Source organism: Neophocaena asiaeorientalis, unplaced genomic scaffold (genome assembly GCF_003031525.2).
Source record: "Neophocaena asiaeorientalis asiaeorientalis breed wild unplaced genomic scaffold, Neophocaena_asiaeorientalis_V1.1 scaffold87, whole genome shotgun sequence".
In the NCBI taxonomy this organism is placed as follows: Eukaryota; Metazoa; Chordata; class Mammalia; order Artiodactyla; family Phocoenidae; genus Neophocaena; species Neophocaena asiaeorientalis.
In genome coordinates this window covers 4,914,808-4,937,669 of record NW_020175432.1, presented here as the reverse complement: position 1 = coordinate 4,937,669, position 22,862 = coordinate 4,914,808, and the positions used below count along the sequence as shown (strand labels likewise).

General features: G+C 57.5%; 4 protein-coding genes across 8 annotated transcripts in view; 2 read left to right on the top strand and 2 right to left on the bottom strand.

Annotated features, from left to right (window-relative positions):
• NACC1 (nucleus accumbens associated 1) overlaps positions 1 to 1,326 on the bottom strand; it is a 17,641-nt gene extending 16,315 nt beyond the window's left edge. The window contains exon 1 of the mRNA XM_024767681.1: positions 1,215 to 1,326. The gene's annotated coding sequence lies outside the window, so the exon portion shown is untranslated. The remainder of the gene's footprint in view (positions 1 to 1,214) is intronic.
• Positions 1,327 to 1,377: 51 nt separating this feature from the next.
• Positions 1,378 to 10,257, top strand: TRMT1 (tRNA methyltransferase 1). Of its 3 annotated transcripts, none has more exons than XM_024767660.1 (17): positions 1,378 to 1,469; positions 1,693 to 1,977; positions 2,063 to 2,118; positions 2,370 to 2,512; positions 2,678 to 2,865; positions 4,817 to 4,932; positions 5,042 to 5,154; positions 7,205 to 7,353; positions 7,525 to 7,611; positions 7,696 to 7,765; positions 7,861 to 7,995; positions 8,088 to 8,173; positions 8,510 to 8,618; positions 8,705 to 8,781; positions 9,540 to 9,659; positions 9,750 to 9,879; positions 10,079 to 10,251. In XM_024767660.1, exons 2-17 carry the CDS (start codon positions 1,718 to 1,720, stop codon positions 10,226 to 10,228), a joined length of 1,989 nt encoding a protein of 662 aa, XP_024623428.1. In that variant the 5' UTR covers positions 1,378 to 1,469; positions 1,693 to 1,717; the 3' UTR covers positions 10,229 to 10,251. The 3 variants fall into 3 exon arrangements, with proteins under 3 accessions (XP_024623428.1, XP_024623429.1, XP_024623430.1); XM_024767661.1 differs by having other exon boundaries at positions 1,391 to 1,469; positions 1,774 to 1,977; positions 10,079 to 10,257; XM_024767662.1 differs by lacking the exons at positions 1,378 to 1,469; positions 1,693 to 1,977; positions 2,063 to 2,118; positions 2,370 to 2,512; positions 2,678 to 2,865 and having other exon boundaries at positions 4,855 to 4,919.
• A 1,426-nt stretch (positions 10,258 to 11,683) lies between these two features.
• LYL1 (LYL1 basic helix-loop-helix family member) lies at positions 11,684 to 16,038 on the top strand. The gene is made up of 4 exons (XM_024767367.1): positions 11,684 to 12,421; positions 13,350 to 13,702; positions 13,786 to 13,877; positions 14,729 to 16,038. Exons 2-4 carry the CDS (start codon positions 13,371 to 13,373, stop codon positions 15,142 to 15,144), a joined length of 840 nt encoding a protein of 279 aa, XP_024623135.1. The 5' UTR covers positions 11,684 to 12,421; positions 13,350 to 13,370; the 3' UTR covers positions 15,145 to 16,038.
• Positions 16,039 to 18,590: 2,552 nt separating this feature from the next.
• The window catches only part of NFIX (nuclear factor I X), a 66,684-nt gene continuing 62,412 nt past the window's right edge, over positions 18,591 to 22,862 (bottom strand). For all 3 annotated transcript variants that reach the window (XM_024767364.1, XM_024767366.1, XM_024767365.1), the window contains one exon: positions 18,591 to 18,680. The gene's annotated coding sequence lies outside the window, so the exon portion shown is untranslated. The remainder of the gene's footprint in view (positions 18,681 to 22,862) is intronic.

The following is a 22,862-nucleotide window of genomic DNA, read 5'->3' as shown; positions in this document are numbered from 1 at the left end:
TCCCGACGCCCCCAAGCTCCGCGGCCCGGCCCGGGGCTGGACGCTCAAGGCCGCTCGCGGGGACCGGGACTCTCCGCACTCGGGCCGGGGCACAGTGCAGGCTGCTAACCAGGTTCCTCCCCGGTCGGAGGAGGCCCCCATGTCCTCCCCACCTCAACCCTTAGCCGGACCTCTCGGCCGTGGCCCCGCCCACCCCCCGCCCCCGGTGCCCGCCCCCGAGGCTAGGCCAGCCGAGCGCCGAACGCGCCCCTTCTCTCCTCAGTCTCTTCCCTCGGCCCCTCGGAATCCCTGTCTGGACCTTGGCTCTGCTACAGAGTTCGAGTCCCGACCTCGCCACCATCTAGTCCCGCGACCTTAAACAAGTCGCTCTGCCTTTCGGAACTTTACTTTCCTGTAAAAACGCAAACAATAATATCTGCTGTTTATTGTGCCAGGGACTGTTTTAGGTTCTTTACGGGATTATCTCGTTTAAACTTCACAGTAATATCTTTAGGTAGGAATTATTTTATAAACACACACACACACTTTATAGAAAATAAGAAAGGGAGGCAGAGAGAGATGAAGAAACCTGCTCCAGGTCACACAGCAAGGAAGTGGTGGCGGGTGCCAGGATTCAAAACCGGGCCCAAGAAGAAACAATAAAAGTTAACACTTAAAAAAAAAAAAAAAAAAAAAAAGTTAACACTTGTCCGATGCTTATGCGACGCCAGATTCCATTCTAAGCATTCTACCTGCACTAACTCGTTTAATTCTCATCACAACTCAATAACGAACGTTAAAAAGTTCTGCCCATTTTGCAAATGGGTACATATAAGCAGAGAGCATTAAGAACAAGTAGGAAGGCAAGCTGGGGCTGGAACCAGTCAGTACCGACACTACGGTCTCCTTTCCTACACCGGTTAGAACCTTCTGAGGGTTTGCTATGTGAGAGAGCCTACTTTGCACATTTTCCAGGCATTCTGTCGTTTAATCTCTGCTCTATCTTGGAAGCTAGGGCTCTTATTTAACAGGTAAGGAAAGTGAAGCCCAGAGAGTTTAAGTAACTTGTCAAGAGCATGTGGTAGGACTGGGATTCAAACGCAGGAAATCTGATTCCAGAGTCTGAGTTATTCCCGCAGGGTGCCCTGACATACTGTGTTTACAAAACCCAGCACACAGGAGGCGATCAATAGGTGTCGGATTTCTCCGCTTACCGCCCCTTTTCTGAGTCTCACCTTCCTCATCCGTGAAATGGGGCTAGTGTGGTGTCCCCTCCCAGGGGAGCCGCAGTGATTAAGGCCGTCACACAAGACTTTCAGCGCTTTCCGCCGTGCATTTTGATCCCAGCTGCCCACTATAGGTAGCATCAACGATTGACTAAATTCTGTCACATGATCTGCCCTCCCACTGTGCCAACATGGCGGCGCCCAGGTCCTAATCTGGGGAAACGTGCACCGAGACCAATTTGGTTTTCGGTGCTGCAAGAGAAGGTGAGGGGGGGCCTGGGCGACGCGGGGAGGGATCCGGAGCATGGGTGGGCCCGCTCGAGGGCTTCCGGCTTCTCAGGGACAGTTCACCAAAGACGGGGGGTGGTGTCAATTTACTGAGGTCATAGGGTTTCCTTAGTCCCTACTTTACACTTGTGTAGGCCATCCGGCCAGGAAAGCAGCTCTCTGATGGTTTGGCTATTCTCTCCCCCGCCCTCCGAACTAGGCTTGGCGGGCAGAGGCGCCCGCGGATGTCCCGTGCGAGGATCGTTCTGTGGCTAAGCCTGAGTCTCCGCTCCGCCCGCAGCTTCTCTAGAGCCCGGTTTATGGAGGGGCAGCCCCAAGGGCCGCCAAATCCAGCGGCAATGGAGAATGGCACTGAGCCCTGCGGAGAAGAGCGCCCACCTGAGGTTCAGGAGACGACGGTCACTGAGGGGGCCGCCAAGATCGTCTTCCCCAGCGCAAACGAAGTTTTCTACAACCCAGTACAGGAGTTCAACCGGGACCTGACGTGAGCAGAGTCCGGGGTCAGCTTGGCAGAGGGCAGTGGGTCTATGAGGATGAAGGAGTGTGAGCTGACTCTCCGTCTCCCGCAGATGTGCTGTGATTACCGAGTTTGCTCGCATTCAGCTTGGGGCCAAAGGAATCCAGAGTGAGTAGAGGTCCAGGCTCCTGGTGGGCAGGGGTGTCATGCAGAGCTCTCTCGTTGCCCCGCCCCTTCTCTCCCTTACCTTCCAGAAAGACTCCAGCCGTGTAGCAGGCGCTGGGCTCTGCTCCTCTGCCTTTCTCCAGGGACTTTGGGGAAGATTTTCTTCCCTGAATCTCCTGTATTCTGAAGAGTTGGGGGAGGTTTCTCAGATGGCGCTTTGATATCCCCTAACTCGTGCGTCTGGATGGCTGCAGTCAAGGTGCCAGGTGAGAAGGATTTGCAAAAGGTGGTCGTGGACTTGTCGGAGCAAGAGGAGGACAAGGCCGAAGTGAAAGAGGGTGCAAACCTGGCCCCGGGAGACCAGCCTCGAACAGCTGCCGTGCGGGATATCTGCGAGGTGGGGCCTGAACGTGGGAGGTAGCAGCCCTGGAGTCCAGTGGGTGGTAAAAGAAGGAAGGCTCCTGGAGGGGTAGAGCGATAGGAGCTGGGAGGGGGGGCTCCTTGGCGCCCAGCAGAGGATGGAGGCATGGATGTGAGTGGGGCTCCCTGCTTACTCCAACAGGAAGGCCTGCGAGTGCTGGAAGGCCTGGCAGCCTCCGGCCTGCGTTCCATTCGCTTTGCGCTAGAGGTGCCTGGGCTCCGATCCGTGGTTGCCAATGATGCCTCTGCCCGGGCCGTGGATCTCATGCACCGAAATGTGCAGCTCAACGATGTGGCCCACCTTGTACAGCCCAGCCAGGCGGATGCCCGGTAGGTGCTGGGCAGTAGAGGCTAGCTGCTGGAAGGTGCTTTCTGGAACAGAGGTCCCTGGGGTCAAATCCTGGCTGTGTCATAACCTTGCTCTGTGACCTTGGGAGAGTGGCCTTAGCCTCTTAGAGCCCGAGTTTCCTTGTCTATAAAACAAAGACAGTAGTTTTATAGGGGTTACTGATTATACCTGTGTGGCTTGTGCTCGGAGGTGGAAATAAGTACCATTATGGTCTCCATTTTAGACTCAACTTCTTGTACTTCTATTCAGTCAAGTGAACCAGTGTATATCCAGTGCCAGGCACCATTCTTTTTTTAAAAAAATAAATTTATTCATTTATTTTTGGCTGCGTTGGGTCTTCGTTGCTGCGCGTGGACTTTCTCTAGTTGCGGTGAGCGGGGGCTACTCTTTGTCATGGCGCACGGGCTTCTCATTGCGGTGGCTTCTTTTGTTGTGGAGCACGAGTTCTAGGCACGCAGGCTTCAGTAGTTGTGTCACGTGGGCCCAGTAGTTGTGGCTCGAGGGCTCTAGAGCACAGGCTTAGTAGTTGTGGCGCACGGGCTTGGTGGCTCCGCAGCATGTGGGATATTCCTGGACCAGGGCTCGAACCCATGTCCCCTGCATTGGCAGGTGGATTCTTAACCACCGCACCACTAGGGAAATCCCCAGGAGCCATTCTGCCTGTCAGGACTGCATCGGTAAACAATACAGACAAAATCCCTGACCTTGTGGAGTGGTCAGCAAACTACAGCCTGCGAGGCCCACAGCCTGTTTTTTTACGGCCTGCCATCTAAGAATGTTTTTCACATTTTTAAAGGTTTAGAAAAAGAAGAATATGTGATAGGGACCATATGTCTCCCAAAAAGCCTAAAATACTTACTACCTGACCCTTTACAGAAAATAAATGAATTTAAAATGTTTGCTTTCTTGACCATATTAGAATCTAATAGGGGGACTTCCCTGGTGGTCCAGTGGCAAAGAATCCACCTCACAACGCAGGGAACGCGGGTTCGATCCCTGGTCAGGGAACTAAGATCCCACATGCCGCGGGGCAACTAAGGCCACGCACCACAACTACTGAGCTCGCACGCCTCAACTAGAGCCTGCGTGCGACAAACTACAGAGCCCACACGCTCTGCGACCCGCGTGCCACAAGTAGAGGAGAGAAAACACACCACAACTAGAGAGAAGCCCACGCGCCAACGAAGAGCCCGCGTGCCACAACAGAGACCCGACGCAGCCAAAAATAAATAAAAATAAATAAATAGTAAATAAATCTTTTTTTTAAAAAAAAAAGAATCTAATAGGAAACACAGATGATAACCAATAATCATGACAAATAAATAAACTGTGTAGTAAACTAGAGGTGAGAAGTGCTGGAGGCAGGGGTGAAATAACAGGGTATAAGGGATGGACGAAGGAAGGGTTGCAGTTATAAATTACATGGTCAGGAGCATTTGCATTTTCTCACCTGCAAAGAACAACAATAGTTTCAAATCTGTTGAAGATTGTGTGATTAGATGAGTTAATACATTTATAAACCGCTTGAAACAGTGTCAGGTAAATACGTGCTGCATCGGTATTGGCTATTATTATTGCCATCTTGTTTTTCCGTTTTTTTGTTTTTGGGTTTTTTTTTGGCCGCGCTGCATGGCTTATGGGATCTTAGTTCCCCGACCAGGGATTGAACACAGGCCGTCAGCAGTGAAAACACGGAGTCCTAACCACTGGACCGCCAGGGAATTCCCTATTATTATTGCCGCTGTTAGATAGGTAGACAGACCCAAGGAGGAAAAGTTAATATAGTCAGCAGCTGGATAAGCCAGGATCTGAAGCCACGCGGCTGGCCCCCAAGTCCAGGCCCAAACCATCACATTGTATGAGTGAACGTGTGTAGGGGACAGCATGGGTCCCTGGTGCAGGGGGCTGAGGACCTGGCCCTCTCGCTCCTAGGATGCTGATGTACCAGCATCAGAAGGCGTCGGAGCGGTTTGATGTCATTGACCTGGACCCCTATGGCAGCCCCGCCCCCTTCCTGGATGCAGCTGTGCAGGCTGTGAGTGAAGGAGGTGAGGCCAGCCTGATGCAAGGGCGGGGTGGGGATGGGTGGGTGGGGGTTATGTACTGAGCAGGGCTTGGGGTGTTGGAGGGTCCTCACTGCCGGGTCCCTCCCCACAGGGCTGCTGTGTGTGACCTGCACAGACATGGCAGTGCTGGCGGGGAACAGTGGGGAGACATGCTACAGCAAGTACGGGGCCATGGCCCTCAAGAGCCGGGCCTGCCACGAGATGGTGAGGGGCCTCCCGACTCTCCTCCCACCCCCAGACCTGCTTGGCCAGATCCATCCCAGGATTTTGATGACAAGCACGTTCTTTGTTTGTTTTTTTTTAATATTTATCTATTTTTTTGGTTGTGCTGGGTCTTAGTTGCAGCAGGCGGGCTCCTTAGTTGTGGCATGCGAACTCTGAGTTGCGGCACGCATGTGGGATCTAGTTCCCTGACCAGGGATCGACCCCAGGCTTCCTGCATTGGGAGCACGGAGTCTCAGCCACTGTGCCACCAGGGAGGTCCCAACAAGCACGTTCTTTAACCCGCATAGTTCCTGAGAGCATGGCTGCCAAATATGGTCCTTTGGGGGTGGGGTGGGGCAGTAGTTTTGCCCAGGATAAGAGTGGCTGATTACATTATTCTTTCTAGTATTCTCTACTTCAACAACTTTGCGATTTTCTTTTCTTTGTTTTTGTGGGGTTTTTTTTTTTTTGCCGCACTGCATGACCTACAGGATCTCAGTTGCCCAACCTGGGATTAAACCCAGGCCATAGCAGTGAAAGCCTGGAATCCTAACCACTAGACCACCAGGGAACTCCCACAAAATTATTATTATTATCTCTAATTTTATGCTTCTTTATTTATTTATTGGCTGCGTTGGGTCTTCATTGCCGCGCGCGGGCTTTCCCTAGTTGCGGCGACCCGGGGCTACTCTTTGTTGTGGTGTGCGGCTTCTTATCGCGGTGGCTTCTCTTGTTGTCAAGCATGGGCTCTAGGCGCGTGGGCTTCAGTAGTTACAGCACACGGGCTCAGTAGTTGCAGCACGCAGGCCCTAGAGTATGCAGGCTTCAGTAGTTGCAGCGTGTGGGCTCAGTAGTTGTGGCACGCGGGCTCTAGAGTGCAGGCTCAGTAGTTGTGGCGCACGGGCTTAGTTGCTCCGCAGCATGTGGGATCCTCCTGGACCAGGGATCAAACCCTTGCCCCCTGCATTGGCAGGCAGATTCTTAACCACTGCGCCATCAGGGTTGTCCACAAAATTATTTATTTATTTATTTTTGCGGTACTTGGCCCTCTCACTGTTGTGGCCTCTCCCGTTGCGGAGCACAGGCTCCGGACGCACAGGCTCAGCGGCCATGGCTCACGGGCCCAGCTGCTCCGCGGCATGTGGGATCTTCCCGGACCAGGGCACGAACCCGTGTCCCCTGCATCGGCAGGCAGACTCTCAGCCACTGTGCCACCAGGGAAACCCACAAAATTATTATTTTTTTTTTTCACAAAATTATTTTTTAAAGGCAGTTTTTCCAGGTTTGCATTTGGCTCTGGGTTCAGGTCCTAGTTTTGCTGGTGGCTTCGGGCAAGTGACTTCACCTTTTCTGGGCCTCTGTTTTTGCATCTGTGAAATGGGTATGATGATGACCCAGACCCCACCAGGTTGCTATGGGGATTGAAGAAGGTAGGGTTGGCTATGTTGAGGGGCTGGGAAAGGAGAGCTCTTGTCCTCGTTCCTTAAGGACCTTGTTGTCAGGTCAGTCTGGAAAATGCTGCCTCCTTTCCCGTGTCAGAGTCTTACTGCAGCCTCTGGCAAGGAGAAGGCCCCAGTAGTTCGCAGCACCCAGTATCCTGCCCAGAGGAATGCAGGTCCTTGTGCCACATCACACAGCATGGGGCATGCTGAGAATGCTAGTTGGAAGAGGTTTGGTTTACTGGGCCTGTGCTTTCCTTAATCTTTTTTTTGTGGGGGGGAGGGCCGTGCTGCACAGCATGTGGGATCTTAGTTCCCCGACCAGGGATGGAACCCATGCCTACCGCACTGGGAGCGTGGAGTCTTAACCACTGGACCGCCAGGGAAGTCCCTTCCTTAATCATTTAGTGCCAGGGCCTTAAAGAGACAGACTGGTGTGATTTCATAGATGAGGGAACTGAGGCTCTCACTTGCCAAGGGTCACTCAGGGCTGGGCTGAGAACCCGGGGAGCCGGCCCTGACCCTGTACTTGCGAGCACCTTGTGTGGCTCCCTGTAGGGGAGGTGGCAGTGGGGGCAGGACTGATGGCTAGCACCCATCCCCCACGCCAGGCCCTGAGGATTGTCCTACACAGCCTGGACCTCCACGCCAACTGCTACCAGCGCTTTGTGGTGCCCCTGCTGAGCATCAGCGCTGACTTCTACGTGCGCATTTTTGTCCGTGTCTTCACCGGCCAGGCCAAGGTCAAGGCCTCGGCCAGGTTAGCCTGGGGCAGGGAAGGGTGATGGATGAGGGAGGTAACGGGGCCTTTCCCGGGGCGGGGGGAGGGAAGGCTGCCCTGGGGAGCCCAGAGGGGACCCAGTCAGCCTGAGGGAAGAGTTGGGGTGTGGTGGCAATTCTAGGAATTGGTGGCCACCCTGGTCTCCCACAGCAAGCAGGCGCTGGTGTTCCAGTGTGTGGGCTGCGGGTCGTTCCACCTCCAGCGCCTTGGCAAAGCTTCAGGAGCCTCCGGTGGCCGGTGAGCAAGGGTGAGCTGGGGAGGAAGGTGAAGGGGGCATCCCAGCCAGGGTCACCACCCCCGACCTCACCCCTCTCTGTGCAGGGTCAAGTTCTCTGCAGCCTGCGGCCCCCCTGTGGCCCCAGAGTGTGAGCACTGTGGGCAGCGACACCAGGTGGGGCTGGGTGGGGGTGCGGGGGGAAAGGCCAGGGGGAGGCGGGGGTCCTGGCTGTCCTGATCCCTGCTTATCTGGTCCCTGTGTGTCCATAGCTTGGTGGCCCCATGTGGGCAGAGCCCCTCCACGACCTAGACTTCGTGGGCCGTGTCCTAGAGGCTGTGAGCGCCAACCCTGGCCGCTTCCACACCGCTGAGCGGATCCGTGGGGTCCTGAGCGTCGTCGCTGAGGTGGGGGCCGCGCCGTGACCGGGAGGAGGCTCCGCTGGTGCCCGGCCATCCTTCCTCGGTCCGCCCCACACCCACCCCGTCCTCTCTCGCAGGAGCTCCTGGATGTACCTCTCTACTACACGCTGGACCAGCTGAGCAGCGCCATCCACTGTAGCACGCCCAGGCTCCTGCAGCTGAGGTGAGGCCGGGCCCGGGGTGGAGCCTCTGCCTGACCCCTGGGTGCCCTTGGGCAAGTCGGGTCCCTCTTGGACTGGAGTCCCCTATAAAATGGAGATCAAACATAACCCCGGTGTAGGGCTTCTCATGCACAAGAGCTTAGAACAGCTCTTGGAAGCCATGAGCCCTGGCCACGGGGATAGTCTTACCGTTAAGGTGGTTGGCATTACGCAGGCAATGTAGTCACCAGGAGGTGTGCAGCCACGCCAGTCTGTGAAACAAGGGTCACACTCACAGGTCAGCACCGACTTTGGGGTCCAGCCTTCCCCTCCCTCTCACAATCCCTCCCGCTCCCCAGGTCTGCCCTCCTCCATGCTGGCTTCCGGGTCTCCCTCTCCCACGCCTGTAAGAATGCCGTGAAGACAGACGCCCCCTCCTCGGCCCTCTGGGACATCATGCGCTGCTGGGTGAGGCCAGGCCTGACCAGACGGAATTGGGAAGGCAGGGGATGGTCAGTGCCAGCATCCTCTGACCTCTGACCTTTGCCTCCCAGGAGAAGGAGTGTCCGGTGAAACGGGAGCGCCTGTCGGAGACCAGTCCGGCATTCCGCATTCTCAGTGTGGAGCCCAGGTAGGGGCATGGCACGGATACGGCTGCCCGCAGGCACGGGAAGCAGACGACACAGACCCTTCTCCTCACAGACACACGCTCATTCTTGAAGTGAGATCCAGAATCCATCCACCTCTCTCCCTCCCCTTCTGCCCTCACCCTATTCTGGCCCCAGTACTGCTCACCTGGACCAGTACAGTGGCCTTCACCCTGGTCCCCCAGCTCTCCTCCCCCCGCATTCTGTTCCCCCCTGCAGTGGCCAGAGGGCACCTGTGAGCACAAGTCAGATCCCGTCCCTCCTCTGCTCAGAACCCTCCGTGGCTCCCACCTGACTCACTAGAAACAGTTCTATCTGCAGGCCCTGCACCATCTCCCCCTCACCTCCCTGCCCTCATTCGTCCACCACCACCACCCCCAACTCCACACTGGCCTCCTCACCCAAACTCACCAGGCACAGCCCCTCCTCAGGGCCTCTGCATGGCTCCCAGACTCCCCAAAACTCTTAATCTCATGCCCTCACACGTTACAGTTTGCTGATTTCTGATTTGCCCCATTGCTTGCCTGTCTTGTGCATTAGAATGTCAGCTTTACCGGCAGCAGACTTTAGGCACACCGTAGGCACTTGATAAATGTTTATTAAATGAATGATAGAAACCTGACGTCTGCAGACACAGTTTTCCCAAAGCACGTCGAGCTGCACTGAGGTGGGCAGGCGGCCTGGGTGGTGTGTGCCCGCCTGCCTGGTAGGTGCCCTTCAGCCCCCACCCTCATTTCCCTAGGCTGCAGGCCAACTTCACCATCCGGGACGATGCCAACCCCAGCTCCCGCCAGCGAGGACTCAAGCGCTTCCAGGCCAACCCCGAGGCCAACTGGGGTCCCCGGCCCCGCGCCCGGCCACGGTGAGTGAGAGTGGGATGGGGGTGGGGCTTGGCTGGGGGGAGTGGGCACGGAGGCCAGACGGAGCCTCCGCTACTCATCTCCCTACGCAGAGGCAAGGCGGCAGGCGAAGCTGTGGAAGAGAGACGCAAGCTGCTCCAAAATAAGCGAAAGGAGCCGGATGAGGACCTGGCCCAGCGGGCTGCCCATCTCAAGACATTTCCCTGCAAGAGGTTCAAGGAGGTGAGGTGCCCCCCAGCCCCCACTGAAGCACACATGGGTTCGCCTCCCGGCAACAGGGCTGGGCCAATGGGCAGGCAGGGCTGGGAGAACTGGGGCCAGGCAAGTGTGTGGGAGTGAGCTCCCCATCCAGGGAGGGAACCCAGCAGAGGCTGCTGAGCTCCGGGCCAGGGTTCATTCACACCCATCATACTCCCACCAGGGCACCTGCCAGCGTGGGGAGCAGTGCTGCTACTCGCATAGCCCCCTGACGCCCAAGGCCACTGCTGAAGCCACCCCCACTGACTGTCCAGAGGCCCCCGATCAGAACCCCCTTGGGCCTGGGGCTGCTGCTGGTCCAGGCGAAGACTGAGCCAATAAAGACTTTTCACCTTCCCCTGACTGTCATTTGTCTGAATGGGGAGGCTGCCTGTGGTGTGTCTGTCCATCTGCTGGAGGGGCTCTGTCCATCTCTTCAGCTGCTTGTCTGGGGTCTGTTCCTCTGTCCATCTGTTTTAACTCCCTTGGGGAGCTCTGTGCACCTGGGCTGTGTTTGTCCCTGCCCGAATGAAGTGTTGTCATTGTTTCTGACAAGAGTGTTCTGTCTGTATCAGAGAGGTGGGGAGCTGATCGTCTTCCTGCAAGGTGCTTAGCCACCCATTTGCTGGCGCCTGCCGTTCCCGAGGTGGCCACGGGGCGGCAGCCGTGCGCTCACGCCCGCAGGGACCTTTACCCCCTTCCCCTTCCTCCCACCCTCCCAGCGTGGGCGCGCCCCCTGGACGCAGGCACGCGCGCAGGCTGGTGTTCTAGACCCCGCGCCCGCTTATGGACTCGCGCCCCCGCCGCCGCCACCTCGCCGACTGGTTTCTCTGGCCCAGTTCCCGCCAGGGCCCCGGTGGCGGAAGCCGGACCGGAACCAGGCGCCTCATGCATCCGCTCCGGACCAGGTGCTTCCTGCCCTGCGGCCCCTCGGGCTCGCACACTGAGGCACCCGGCAGCCTGCTGCAACCCCTCCCCCCCAGGGCAGCGGCGGGTGGCAGCGTTAACGAAGAGGCCTGGGGCAGAATCCCCACCCTGCCACGTGGTAGCTGTGGGACCCTGCAGGCGCCCTTTACCTTGTTTCATCCCCATCTGTAAAATGAACCTAATTCCAGAACCCACCCTGTAGGGATACCAGAGTTAACTCGTATGTTTAGAACTGTACCCTTGCTTCCCTGGGGCAGTAGGAAGGTTGCTTGTGGGGTCCTGGGCTTCACCTGATTCCTGAGTGGGGGGGCGATAGTTCGGTGCTGGGGGGCAGCTGAGGGCCTGCCTGGGGCTCCTGCAGTCACCCAGATACGCACTGGGCAAAGGACGACTGACCCGGTGGGAGGTTGCTGGGGATAAGGGACAGTGTTATGTTGACAGTGTCACTGCTTACGTTGTGGTACCCAGCACCCCTCCCTTTGTGAGGCCCAGCAGGAACTTGAGCTTTACCGCCATTCCGAGATATTTACCCAATGCCTCTTTATCACTGTCCACCCTGAAGTGGCCCCCACTGTGGGATGAGGGCCAAGGACCTCTGAGTTGGGGCTATGTGATCCTGTGATGTGGAGGCCCAGGATTGTGGGGACCTGCTGGGGAGGAACCTATTAGAAGGTTCTGCCAGCTCTGGCATGGGAGGAAATCTCCCCCAGCTGTGGCACTTCCCCTCACCCTCCTGGGCCTGGAAAGGTGGTGTGGATAGTGCATGGGGTGGGGGCAAGACACCTGCCTAGGCTGGACACCCAAGGCCAAACTGTCAGTGCCCCACTCCAGGGTGGGGCTGGCAGAAAGGCGGGGAGGCACTCTGTAGAAAGAGGAACCAGGCAGGGTGAGGAGAGGAGAAGGGGGCCCCTGGGTCACGAGGCCCCAGCAGGGCCGGAAAGAGCTCTCCTCCACCCCCATCAGCACGGACACAGCAAGGGGTATTCAAAGCTGGAGGACAGACCCAAGTGACATAGGGACCACTGCATCCATCCCTGCCTCAGTGTCCCTTCTGCATGCAACTGGGCACCTCACTCCTAGGGGTGTGCACCCTGGCTGGGATCCTTCAGTGCCTGGGGGGATGGAGGGTGAGGCCTTGAGGGGTGACAGTCAGTCCTGCATGTGCCGGCTGGGGGCGGGGACTTGAGGCCCGCGCTAGGAGATCCCCGCCCGCTGGTTTCCTCCGGGGTCAGCCCGGCTCCTTATCAGGCGCGGCCAGGCAGCCAGGCCCTTATCTGCACTGGCCCAGCATCCTCCGGCCGCTGCGCCAGGGGTGAGAGGGAGGAAACCCAGCCGCCAGGGGCGGGGAGAGGGCAGGCGGCCCGGAGCTGCTCACTTTCCCTGGAGGGACCTACCCTGTTGCCGCCGCCGCCGCGGTGGCCCTTGGGAGCCAAGGAAGCGGGGCGGCCTGATGCTGCGGCCCAGACAGGGCCTCCGGCTGCCAGCAGCACGGAGCGCAGGGGCCCAAGTGGGCGGCGGTGCCTTGCCTGAAGTCGGAACCACATCTTGGACCTGAAGGACAGAGTCACGGCCATCAGCAGGCATCCGGAGCAGTGCTGGGGTAAGGGTGGCGTGGGCCTGAAATTGGGGGATCCCGGACCCTACGACATTCATTCATTCGTTCCTGCCTTCATTCATCTAGGGGGCCCACTAAGTGAGAGACCAGGCCTAGCTAGGGAAGACAGGGCAGAGGGGCCAGGAATCCCAGACACTGCTGGGACACGCCAGGCCATGAGGCCAAGAGTGACCAGGGATGTGGAAGCAGGGTGCAAAGGGGTGGATACTGATGGGGGGTGGGGAGGACACAAGAGCCAGAGGGAGGATTAGGGCATGACTCTGTGCTGGGCAGTAGGGTTAGCATCTGGAGTCAATGTCAGCAGTGGGGTCACAGGGTTCGTAAAGGGGACATTTTCAGCGGGTGGGGGCGTGGTCACTGGAGTGATTATGGAGGACTTTCAGAGTCTGACATGGAGACAATGGGAAGAGCCTCAGGGTTATAGCTGAGGGCCACATGGTCAGCCAGGGGGCAGTGGTCAGTGAAGGGTCAGTCAATCGTGGAGGGATTCCAAGGTCCATGGTGTCAATGAAGGGTCTTGGGATCAGATCTGAGGGTTACAGGGGCACCCTGTGGTCAAAGGGTCCATCATGGGTTCCCTGCCTTGCCCTTCCCTCCAGGCTCCAGGCGAGAGGGGATTCTGGAAGAAGGGAAATTGGCTCAGGGGCTCTACAACTAAGGCCTCATGGGTCACAGACAGCTCAGAAGCAGCATTCCTGAGCTCAGTGCTGCCCAGAACCTCAGTGGGCACCTCCTGTCCTTGTGTTGGCCCCCCTCCCATGTCCTGGTAGTTTCTGGGCCCACCCTGCACCTGCCTTTGCCCACTGAACTGCCACCCCCCTCCAGTCTTCTTCCCATTTGAGGGCTCTGTTGGGCTAAGGGTGGGGGATGGCTTCTGATTCCCCTCTCCCCGCTGGCTTCCTTCCTCCCACAGGTGAGCACCCCCTCGGGGTCCATGTGCCCGCCCGAGGCCCAGGCAGAGGTGGGCCCCACCATGACCGAGAAGGCCAAGATGGTGTGTGCCCCCAGCCCAGTGCCTGCCCCGCCCCCAAAGCCTGCCTCGCCTGGGCCCCCAAAGGCGGAGGAGGTGGGCCACAGAGGCTCCTCGCCACCCAGGCTGCCCCCTGGCGTGCCAGTGATCAGCCTGGGCCACACCAGGCCCCCAGGGGCAGCCATGGCCACCACGGAACTAAGCACCCTCCGTCCCCCGCTGCTGCAACTCTCCACCCTGGGGACCGCCCCAGCGCCCCTGGCCCTGCATTACCACCCTCACCCCTTCCTCAACAGGTCAGTGGGGGACTGGGGCCTGGGGGGAATCCGGGGTCAGGGTCCTTACCCACAAGGCATTAGTGACCCACGACCCCTTACAGCCTCTACATTGGGCCGGCAGGACCTTTCAGCACCTTCCCTAGCAGCCGGCTGAAGCGGAGACCAAGCCATTGTGAGCTGGAGCTGGCTGAGGGTGAGTATGGGTTTGTGTTCGCCCAGCCATCTCTGCTGGGGCCCACGTCTGTCACGTAGCCGTCCACAGGGCAAGGTTATGTGACATCGCACGCAGACATACACAGGACAGCCCACACAGGGCCTCAGTACTCGGGCAGGTTACACCCACGTGCAAAACCCCAGACAAATGACCGGTTCCACACAAGCACAGCCACCCAATGAGCCACAAAGAGTCGCGGCAAGACACAGCGTGGCACGGGGGCTTCAAAACGACAGCCACGCACATGCGCAGGCACACAGAAAACAGCCACAGGACAGCAACCATCCAAGAGACAGCCACACGAGAGAGAGAGAGCCACAGGACCGCAACCACAGCCACTGAGGTCCATGGCCACACAGGAATTAGCCACACAAGCACAACCGCACGGCAATGATCACACACCACAGCCATTTAGATATACCAGGAGTTCACAAGGCCACCTGAGACACGAACGGCACCACAATCACTGGGAGAGAAACTCTCAGAATGAGAATGAGAACCATAGGGACAGCTCCCCGGACCGACAGCCACATTCCCTGGAGAATTTCAGCCCTTAACATCAAGGTGTAGACAGAGGTACAGAAGGCTTCAGTTGTCTGCAGCCTGGGCCTGTGATAGTCCTTGTCTAGGCAGCTTAGAGGTGGGGTTGCGGGGGGCTGCTAACTGGCAGGAGGGCTACACGTGGATCCTACGTGTGTATCCCTTGGGTGGAGAAAGGCCCAGCTCCCCGCCGGGGCTGAAGTCCCATGAGGGTGCTGGGAGCCTGGGAGCAGGTGGGGGTGCCTGCCTCCCCCGGGCCATGGCGCCAACCCTGCCACTCCTGTCCTCAGGGCACCAGCCCCAGAAGGTGGCCCGGCGCGTGTTCACCAACAGTCGGGAGCGCTGGCGGCAGCAGAACGTGAACGGCGCCTTCGCCGAGCTCAGGAAACTGCTGCCAACGCACCCGCCCGACCGGAAGCTGAGCAAGAACGAGGTGCTCCGCCTGGCCATGAAATACATTGGCTTCCTGGTGCGGCTGCTGCGCGACCAGGCAGCGGCTCTGGCCGCAGGCTCCGCCCCTCCAGGGCCCCGCAAACGGCCGGCGCACCGAGCCCTGGACGACGGCGCCCGCCGCGGGCCTTGTCGCAGGGCCGAGGTGGTGGCGCGCCCGCAGCCCGCGCCCCCAGGCGGCCCCGATGGCAGCCCCGGTGGGGCGGGCCGACCCATCAAGACAGAAAAAGCGGCTGTGAGTCCGGAGGTGCGATGACCTCCACGGTGTCGCCTCTGAGCCGAAGGGCACTGGGAACTCAGCCCAGGGCCGTCCAGGAAGGGGCGGACGACGCTCAGCGCCTGCCCTGGAGATAACTCCCCCGAAGAAGGACCAGTGAAGAGTCCCCTACAGGGGAAAGGGCCCGGGGGTCTGGAAGGGCGACCGTCGCCCCCAGGGGCCCTGCAGACCCTTTTATCGCCCACCGCCCGCTGGAAGTGGCCTTGTCCGCGTACCCCTCCCGGGGGAGAGACCCGGGAACCAACACGTCAGAGCGGTCATCGGACCCAAGTGGTGCCGCATTTTTACGTGCTGGGGTCACCGAGGGAGGTGGGGAGGGACCGGAGAGCCTACTCCTTTCTCACCGGCGCCCCCTCCCGGAGACCAAGAGATACGCGCTCCTCGACGGTGGCGGCCGCCGGCCTGGCGGGAGGAGAGAGGCGCAGAATCCGTGCGGCGGCCCCACCCCACCGATCCCCCGAAACTCTCCCGCACGATCGCGTTAGCGAAGGCTCAGGCGCTCTTGCTTTTGTTTTTCTTTATTTCTTTATTTCACATACACATTAGCCATTCAATGGAGAAGCCGGAGAGAGTCAGGCAAAGATGGTATAACAGAAGCGCAGTGACGGGGGCGGGGTGGGGTGGGGCGGGGCGGAGAGGGAACGTACGGGCTGGCTGCCTACTTGCATTCCGCTAGGACACTGAAAACCCAGAAAACAAAACAGACAGTAAACTACCCTTGTTTCTTATGTATCTCAGTGCAGAGACGGGGGTGGAGGGCAGAGAGGGGGAGACCAGGCTGAAGGAAGAGGAGCGGAGGGACGGGGACGCTAAGGGGGAAGCACACCAAATCCATTAGTACTATATATAGAGATACTCGTATATACTGTTTTTTTTCGCTGTCCCGTTCCGTTAAACTCAACAAAGAAGGGATATGCGTGTTCCTAACAAGTGCAGGATATTTAATTGATTCATAAACTTATGTATAATAGTTTGTGGGTTTTTTAAAACGTACTTTATAATGTAAGAAGCACCAGGGTTTTTATGTTGAATTATCTTTAAAATAATTTTCTCTCGTCCTTTTCCTTTTTGATCTTGTGTTGGTTTTTTAATGTCGAGGTGTTGTTTTTTTTATTTTTCAATTCTAAAATGTGAACGTTTCCTTCAGCCCTCCCACCGAAACCGAGAACGAACGACGAAACAAATAAAAACCCCAGATCATCCTCGTCAACGCAGGAAAACGACTTAAAAAAAAAAAAAAAAAAAAAAAAAAAAAAGGAAAAAACACTCAGCTTTCGTTACCCCCGCACAAGGCGGGGCAGGCCCGGTTCTTTTAGCGTCCCCAGAGCCGCGAGGACATTACAACAAAAATAGAATTTTTTTTTCTTAATCTCTTAACATACAAAGATAGGAAAACTCTCTGATGCATTGCACTTGGTTCAATGAAAAAAAAAAAAAAGTTCATTTCCCCCATATATATTTTTTGTGGGTTTTTTCTCTTCTAACACGTCCCCACATCTCCTGTCGCCCTCGTCGCCCCTCGCCTGCCCCTCGCCCTACTCCCCACGACCCCCAGGCTCCCGCGGATTCCCCTATCCCCTGCTTCTCAGACCCGGTCCTCCTCGAGGGCTACACGCGGATGGGGGAGGGGCTTCGCTCAACTTCCAACAAAAGCCACCCCTGGGGCCAGCCACCTTGTGGCTTCCAGCTGGGGAGGCGGCACCACTCAAGCTGGCCCCTTTTGCCCCAGGTAAGAGCTCTCCTCTCCTCTCCAGCCACCTCCCTCCCCTCCTTCCCTCCCTTTGCTTGGGGCCACAGCCTCACAAACTAGATTCACAATAAATAAAGCCCATAACCCACCCCTGTGTGGTGCAACGTTGGGTTGATTGACTTTCAGAGGATCCTGACCTGTGCTTTGTGTTTTCATACAGTTAAGAAGGAGAGAGAAAGAGAGAGAGAGAGGCACAAGGACTCCAGAAGGGGGCCAAGATGCAGGGAGGAGGGAGTAAGGCACAGAAAGACAAGCCAGAGGGGCCAAGTCACACCCTGGAGGCGGGCTGGGCGTGCTGTTTGCTCCCCTCCCTCCCAGGGGGGCTTCTGAAGACCCTCTGGACAGGCCCCCAACCATCCCTTGGGGGAGGAGGGGGCTGTGGTGGTGGTGGTGGGGGAGAGCTACTTCTTGTGGTGTGTTACCAAATTGTTCCCAAGTTGCTCAAATGGAGGAGTTCCCAATTGCAACAGCAAAAAGACCGAAACAATGAATGCCCCACCCCTAAATAAAGAGTAAAGACATTACAGCTGAAATCCAGAGAGAAGTGGCCGTGGGGGTGGCGTGGGGGAAAGGGGAGGCAGAGAAAGCTCCAAAACACTTCTGAAAAAGGACGACACCCAACACCCTCCAAAGGAACTGAAAGTCGGCAAGCAGGACGCCTACCTAGCGCGGGTGGCGGTTTAGCCAACGGCAGCGGCGGCTGCCTCGTCCTCCTCGCTCGACTCCGGGGTCCCCTTTCTGCTCCACTCTCCGGCCCGGCCACAGCAGGGCTGTCTGCGTAGGGGCAGGGGCAGGGACCGATGGGGCGGAGCGAGGGCACCTGCATGCGGGGCTGGGGTGTGGGGGCAACCTGGGGCCCACCTCCCCTCACTTGTAGCATGTCAGGACGGTGACCTTCCTGGCCTGCCTTGGGAGAGAGGGAAGAGGGGACCTGTCCCAGGCTGGGATGGGCTGTCTAGAGCATTCCGACCTTTTCCTATGGACTGTACACAGGGGTTTGGGGCCCGGGGAACTGCCCCTGCAGCTCAGGGTCGGGTGGTAGAACAACCTCCATTCTGGGAGCACAAAACTAGCTCCGGGAGATGCCCCCTGCCCAGCCGGGGTTGGGGGGCTTCTAGCCCGAGGGCGGGGCAGAGGGACATCGCGAGGCTACCCTGCCTCACCCGGTCCAGAGCAGCTGGGGGAAGAAGCCAGAGGCAAAGGCAGTGAGGGAGGGAGGGGGTGGAGTCTGGAGGGGAGAGCCCTCTGGATCTGCACCCCATCATCTTTACAAGCTGGTCCTCTGAGCTCCCTAGTGAAGCTCCGGCCCTAGTCGAGGGTGGGGTTCCCCTGGGAAGGGTGAGGGTGGGGGACAGGCCCCTTCAGAATTGTGCTGGTTGCTTTGTTTGGGGATTTTGCTCCTTCCCCAGAAGGCCGGGACGGGGTATGGGGGGAGGAAGGCAGTTCTGCATCCTTTCTTTCTGTCCTCTACTTGACAGAGTCCGTTTTGCATGTTTCTTTCTGCTTGGCTGCTGGTGCACAGCTCCACCGAGACCTCTTCTGAGGCTCTCCGAGAACTGAGCTGCTTCTGGGGGCCTGCAGGGGTCCCCGGGCTGGAGGAGAGAAGGGCTGAGTGGCTGACGACGTCTAATTTTTGCTTTTCGGTGGGGCTGGGCTGGGCTGGGGGATTTTTTTCCACGTCTCAAAATTTCTTCTCCCCCCTTTTGAGGAACCTCTTCTTTTCATTTTGCCATTTCTTTTGTCGATCTTATCAGAGGAACCAGGACTGAAATGGGACGAAAAAAGAGGCGATATTGAGAAGAGCAGGGGCAGGTCCCTTCTTGCTCCCACCTGGTCCTGTGACTCCAGGCTGGTTCCTGAGGCCCCTGGAGGGTCCAGCTCCAGCAGAGCCAAGGAACCAACACCTCATGCAGAGGTACATCCCCACTCTGTCGGTCCCTCCTGTGGGGATCCTGACCCCCTAAGAGACCCTGCCTCCGGTGCTGGAGTCCAGCTGGCCTTCTCGTGGGTACCGTGCCCAGCGGGTGAATCCCCGTGGCTGGCACTGGCACAAGCACAGACCTGGGATCTGCCCACGTTTCCAATTGTTTAGGTTTTTGTGTGGGTCCTGGAGGGTGGGGGAGGATGCCAGGCTACAGCTTTTGTCCCCAGAGGGGTTTGGGGAGTGGCGTGGGGGGTAGCCCAGCTTCTTGCTGAGTTTTCTTTCTGTCTCTTTGGATTAAAAGCAGAAATTCCCATCTGCATAGCTCAGCTAAGGTCCCACAGCCTGAAAGTCTGGGGAGGGGTGGGTACCACATGGCTTCAGTCCCTAGCAGTACCAGGCCTGGGGGAAGGGATCAGTAGCCCAGTGGGCTTGATCTTCTACCCTCCTGGGCGCCACGCCCTGTGGAAGACCTGAGGCTCCCTCGCGTGGGCATCGCTTCCCTCAGGGTGCCAGCAGGGGGCGCCGCCTTCCCACAAACAGGCTCTGGCAGCCACTCAGTACAAAACACACCTAGGGTGGACCCCTGGGAACTGGGCTGCCTGGCAGAACCCTCCACAAAAGGCTCTGGCCCCACCTCATGGCCAAGGGGCGGGGCAGGGGGGTTCTCCTCTATGGTCTACAGTGCCTGGGTATGTCTGGTGGTACCCTCGGGGCAAAATGGTGGTGGGTGGTCCCTGAAAATGCATCTTGGGGCCTCTCTCCCGCTCAGGGTCACAGACTCAGATCTGCAGAGGCCAAGCAGAGCTAACTACAGAGCATGCACCTGGTGCTGACTCATTCTATCCTCACTCCAACCCTGCACAGAAGCCAGGTGAAGAGAGGGTGGCTGAACTGCCCAAGGCCACACAGCCCACAGGGCCAAGCTGGGACTCAAATGCAGGGGGCAGCTCAGACTCAATGCTCCTAACTGCTATGTGTGGCGTGTTCACAGGGAGGCAGGGTCTGTGGTGACCAGGACACCCGCACCTTTCCAAGGCTGTGGCCAGGGCTGCCGCATCAGGGTGAGGGCCTAGGGTAGCTAGATCAGCCAAATTTTCAAAAGAAGCTAGAAGGGCTTCCCTGGCCGTCCAGTGGTTAAGACTCTGAGCTTCCAATGCAGGGGGTGCGGGTTCGATCCCTGGTCGGGGAACTAAGATCCCACATGCCATGTGGTATGGCCAAAAATAAATTATTAATTTGAAAAAAAAAAGAAAAGAAGCTTGAAAGTCCAGACAATTTCACGTGAAATTTTCCAATATGTGAAACACTTGTTTTGGTCACACAGATTATGCCTACAGCCCTCAGGCTCTGGTTTGGAACCGCAGGCCATCGTCCACCGTGAGATGGAGACATCAAGTTTTAGAGTTAGAAAGGGCCTTGGTTATATGAGATCATAGATGTTTACTAAACCTCTTGTGGCAGTCATTTCGTGATGTACGTAAGTCAAGTCATTATGTTGTACACTTTAAACTTATACAATGCTATATATGTCAATTATATCTCAATAAAACTGGAAAAAAGAAGAAAGGGCCTCGGAGATCATCTAGAACTTTATGGGACAATGGAAATATTCTCTATTTGTGCTGTCCAATGCAGTAGCCACTAACAATGCATGGCTTCTAAGCACTTGAAATATGGCTAATGTGACCAAGGGACTAAATTTTTCTCTAGTTATTTAATTTAAACAGCCACATGTGGCCAGTGGCCACCACACTGGGTAGTGCAGATGGAGGGCATTTGGAAACACGGGGGTTTGGGGTTGCCACAATGACTGGGGGCACTGCTAGCATTTACTGGGTGGGCAGAGATACTACACTTCCTGCCACGTACTGGACAACATGCAGAGAGGAGACCTGCCCTCCTTTGATGGAGCTCCTGGAGCACCTGCCCAAAGTTCAACCCCATCGACTGATTTTAGGCCAAGTGGAGGCTCATGGGGGCCTAGCAAGGTGTGGAGGAAACCCAGGCCTCAGGCATTCTCAGTGGCTGGGGGAGGGCTGGTTCAGCAGCCAGCTCCCAGGCTTTGGTCCTGGCCAGAGGAATAGGGGAGCTGCCCTAGTGAGCCCCCTGTCCCTGCAGGCTCGGGTGTTAGTGTTCTCTGGGACACCCACACACACACACACACACACCTTCCCGAGGGGAGACTACACCAGAACCCTTACACCATCACCCTGGCTGTGAGCCTGCCCCTCCCCCTTCCTGTGAGGGAAGAGAGGCCAGGGACAACCAGTGCAGGGAGGACCTGCTTGGCCTCGATGCCCTTGGCAGGCCAAGCCAAGGCCCCAGACTGGCCCCGTTGGGGTCTCCTGAGCTGCACAGTGGTGGGGGGCAGGGGGACGTGCTCAGATTGAGGGGCCCTCCCCTCAGAGGAGGAAGACTCTGGTTCCAGGCCTGGAGTCAGGGACAAAGACAACTCCAACGGGACTCCCTGGTGCCTCCCCACGGGTCCCAGAAATGGGGGATCTGCTGCCAAGCACGGAGCGGCTTTTTCTGCTCACCCCTCCCTGCTTCCTGAGCCAGGTCCAAAATTGATTAAAACTAAGTAAAAAACGCTGCCCAGGGAATGACAAAATTGGTAAAATTCTCTTTTCTTCCCTCATTCTATTGTTCTCTCTCCATCTGGTGCTCCAGAGATCAGCTAAAGTCACTGGTTACTGTGGAAACCGCCCCCCACTGGACCCCCTGCGCCCGCTGCAGCCGCCTGCCTGCCCCCAGGCCCGAGGGCTCCCCGCTCGCTCAGCTTGTCCGACTCCGGCCCCCCAACCCCCATCCCCAGACACACCTGCCTGCTCAGGGCCCCGGCCCAAGGCTCCTTGTAGGAACAAGGGGAAGAAAAACTGTTTCCCAAACTTGCCTCAGATTCTGAGTTGGCCCCAACATCCAAGCAAAGTGAGCAGAGAAAGTGAAGAAGGGAAAGCGTGTGGAAGCGGAAATGGGGTGAATGGGGAGGGCTCATGGCAGTGGTCCCCGAGAGTGAACAAGCGTATATACAGTCAGAGCTGCAGGGCGGACAGCGGGAGGGAGGGTGGGCAGGCAGGGGCACCAGAGCCCTGCCGCCTGGTGCCAGCCCAGAGCCAGGAGGGGAGGCCCTCCTGCTGTCCCTTCCTCTGGCACCCCCTCCTGCCCTCTACCAGCAGGGCTCTCTTGGCCTCCCTGGCACAGAGCGGAGGGGGCTGGCTCCAGCCCCTGCTCGGAGCCATTGTTTTTCTTCTCAACACCCCCAAGTTCAAGTTCATCTGGGTGTTACATCATGTCTGGTTGCTCCTGGAAACCAGACGGGTCAGACGTGACTCTGGGGAAAGGGGGTGGGAAGCTTGAGGGGGTTGAAGTTCTCCTCCCCTCCCCTCCTTGCCACTAGGGAGCTCTGAAGTTTGAAGTTTGACAAAGTTTTTTGGCTTTCTTTTTTTTTTTTTTTTTTTTTAGGGGGGGAAAGGAAAAGGGAAAAAAACAAAACCTTAAACCACACACACAAAACTTCCATCCACCAACTTTCTTTGGACTTGGGCCTCAGAGCAAAGAGGGAGCAGAAGCTGAAAGAGGTGTTCCCAGGGCTGAGGAAGCCTCCAAGGCCCTGGGCTCACAGGGTGTGTTTTTGTAAAATGTGCAAAAGAAAAAGATATTTGCATGCTCCCCTCCCCTCCATTCCCCAGAAGCCTCATACTGTAAAAGCTGCCTCTGCCCTGCTCCAGAGGCTGGTCCCTGTGCCCTGAGGGCCCTGGGCTCTACAGGCTATTCCCAGCCTCTTGGGGACAGGCACAGGGAGGAGAGGGCCTGCGTGCATGTGTGTGCAAAGATGCCTGTGCAAAACCAGGTCCAGGGGCCTCCGGCAGGAGGGCTGGAGGGGTGGCATTTCCTTGTGAGAACTGGGGGCAGATGGCAGCAGGACTGGGGGCTCCAGCAGCCTGGCCTCCCCTCTAACAGGATTCATAGGACGTGGGGGAGCCGCCCCGCCAGGGCGGCTTTGAGCCCTGCCTTACCCTCTGG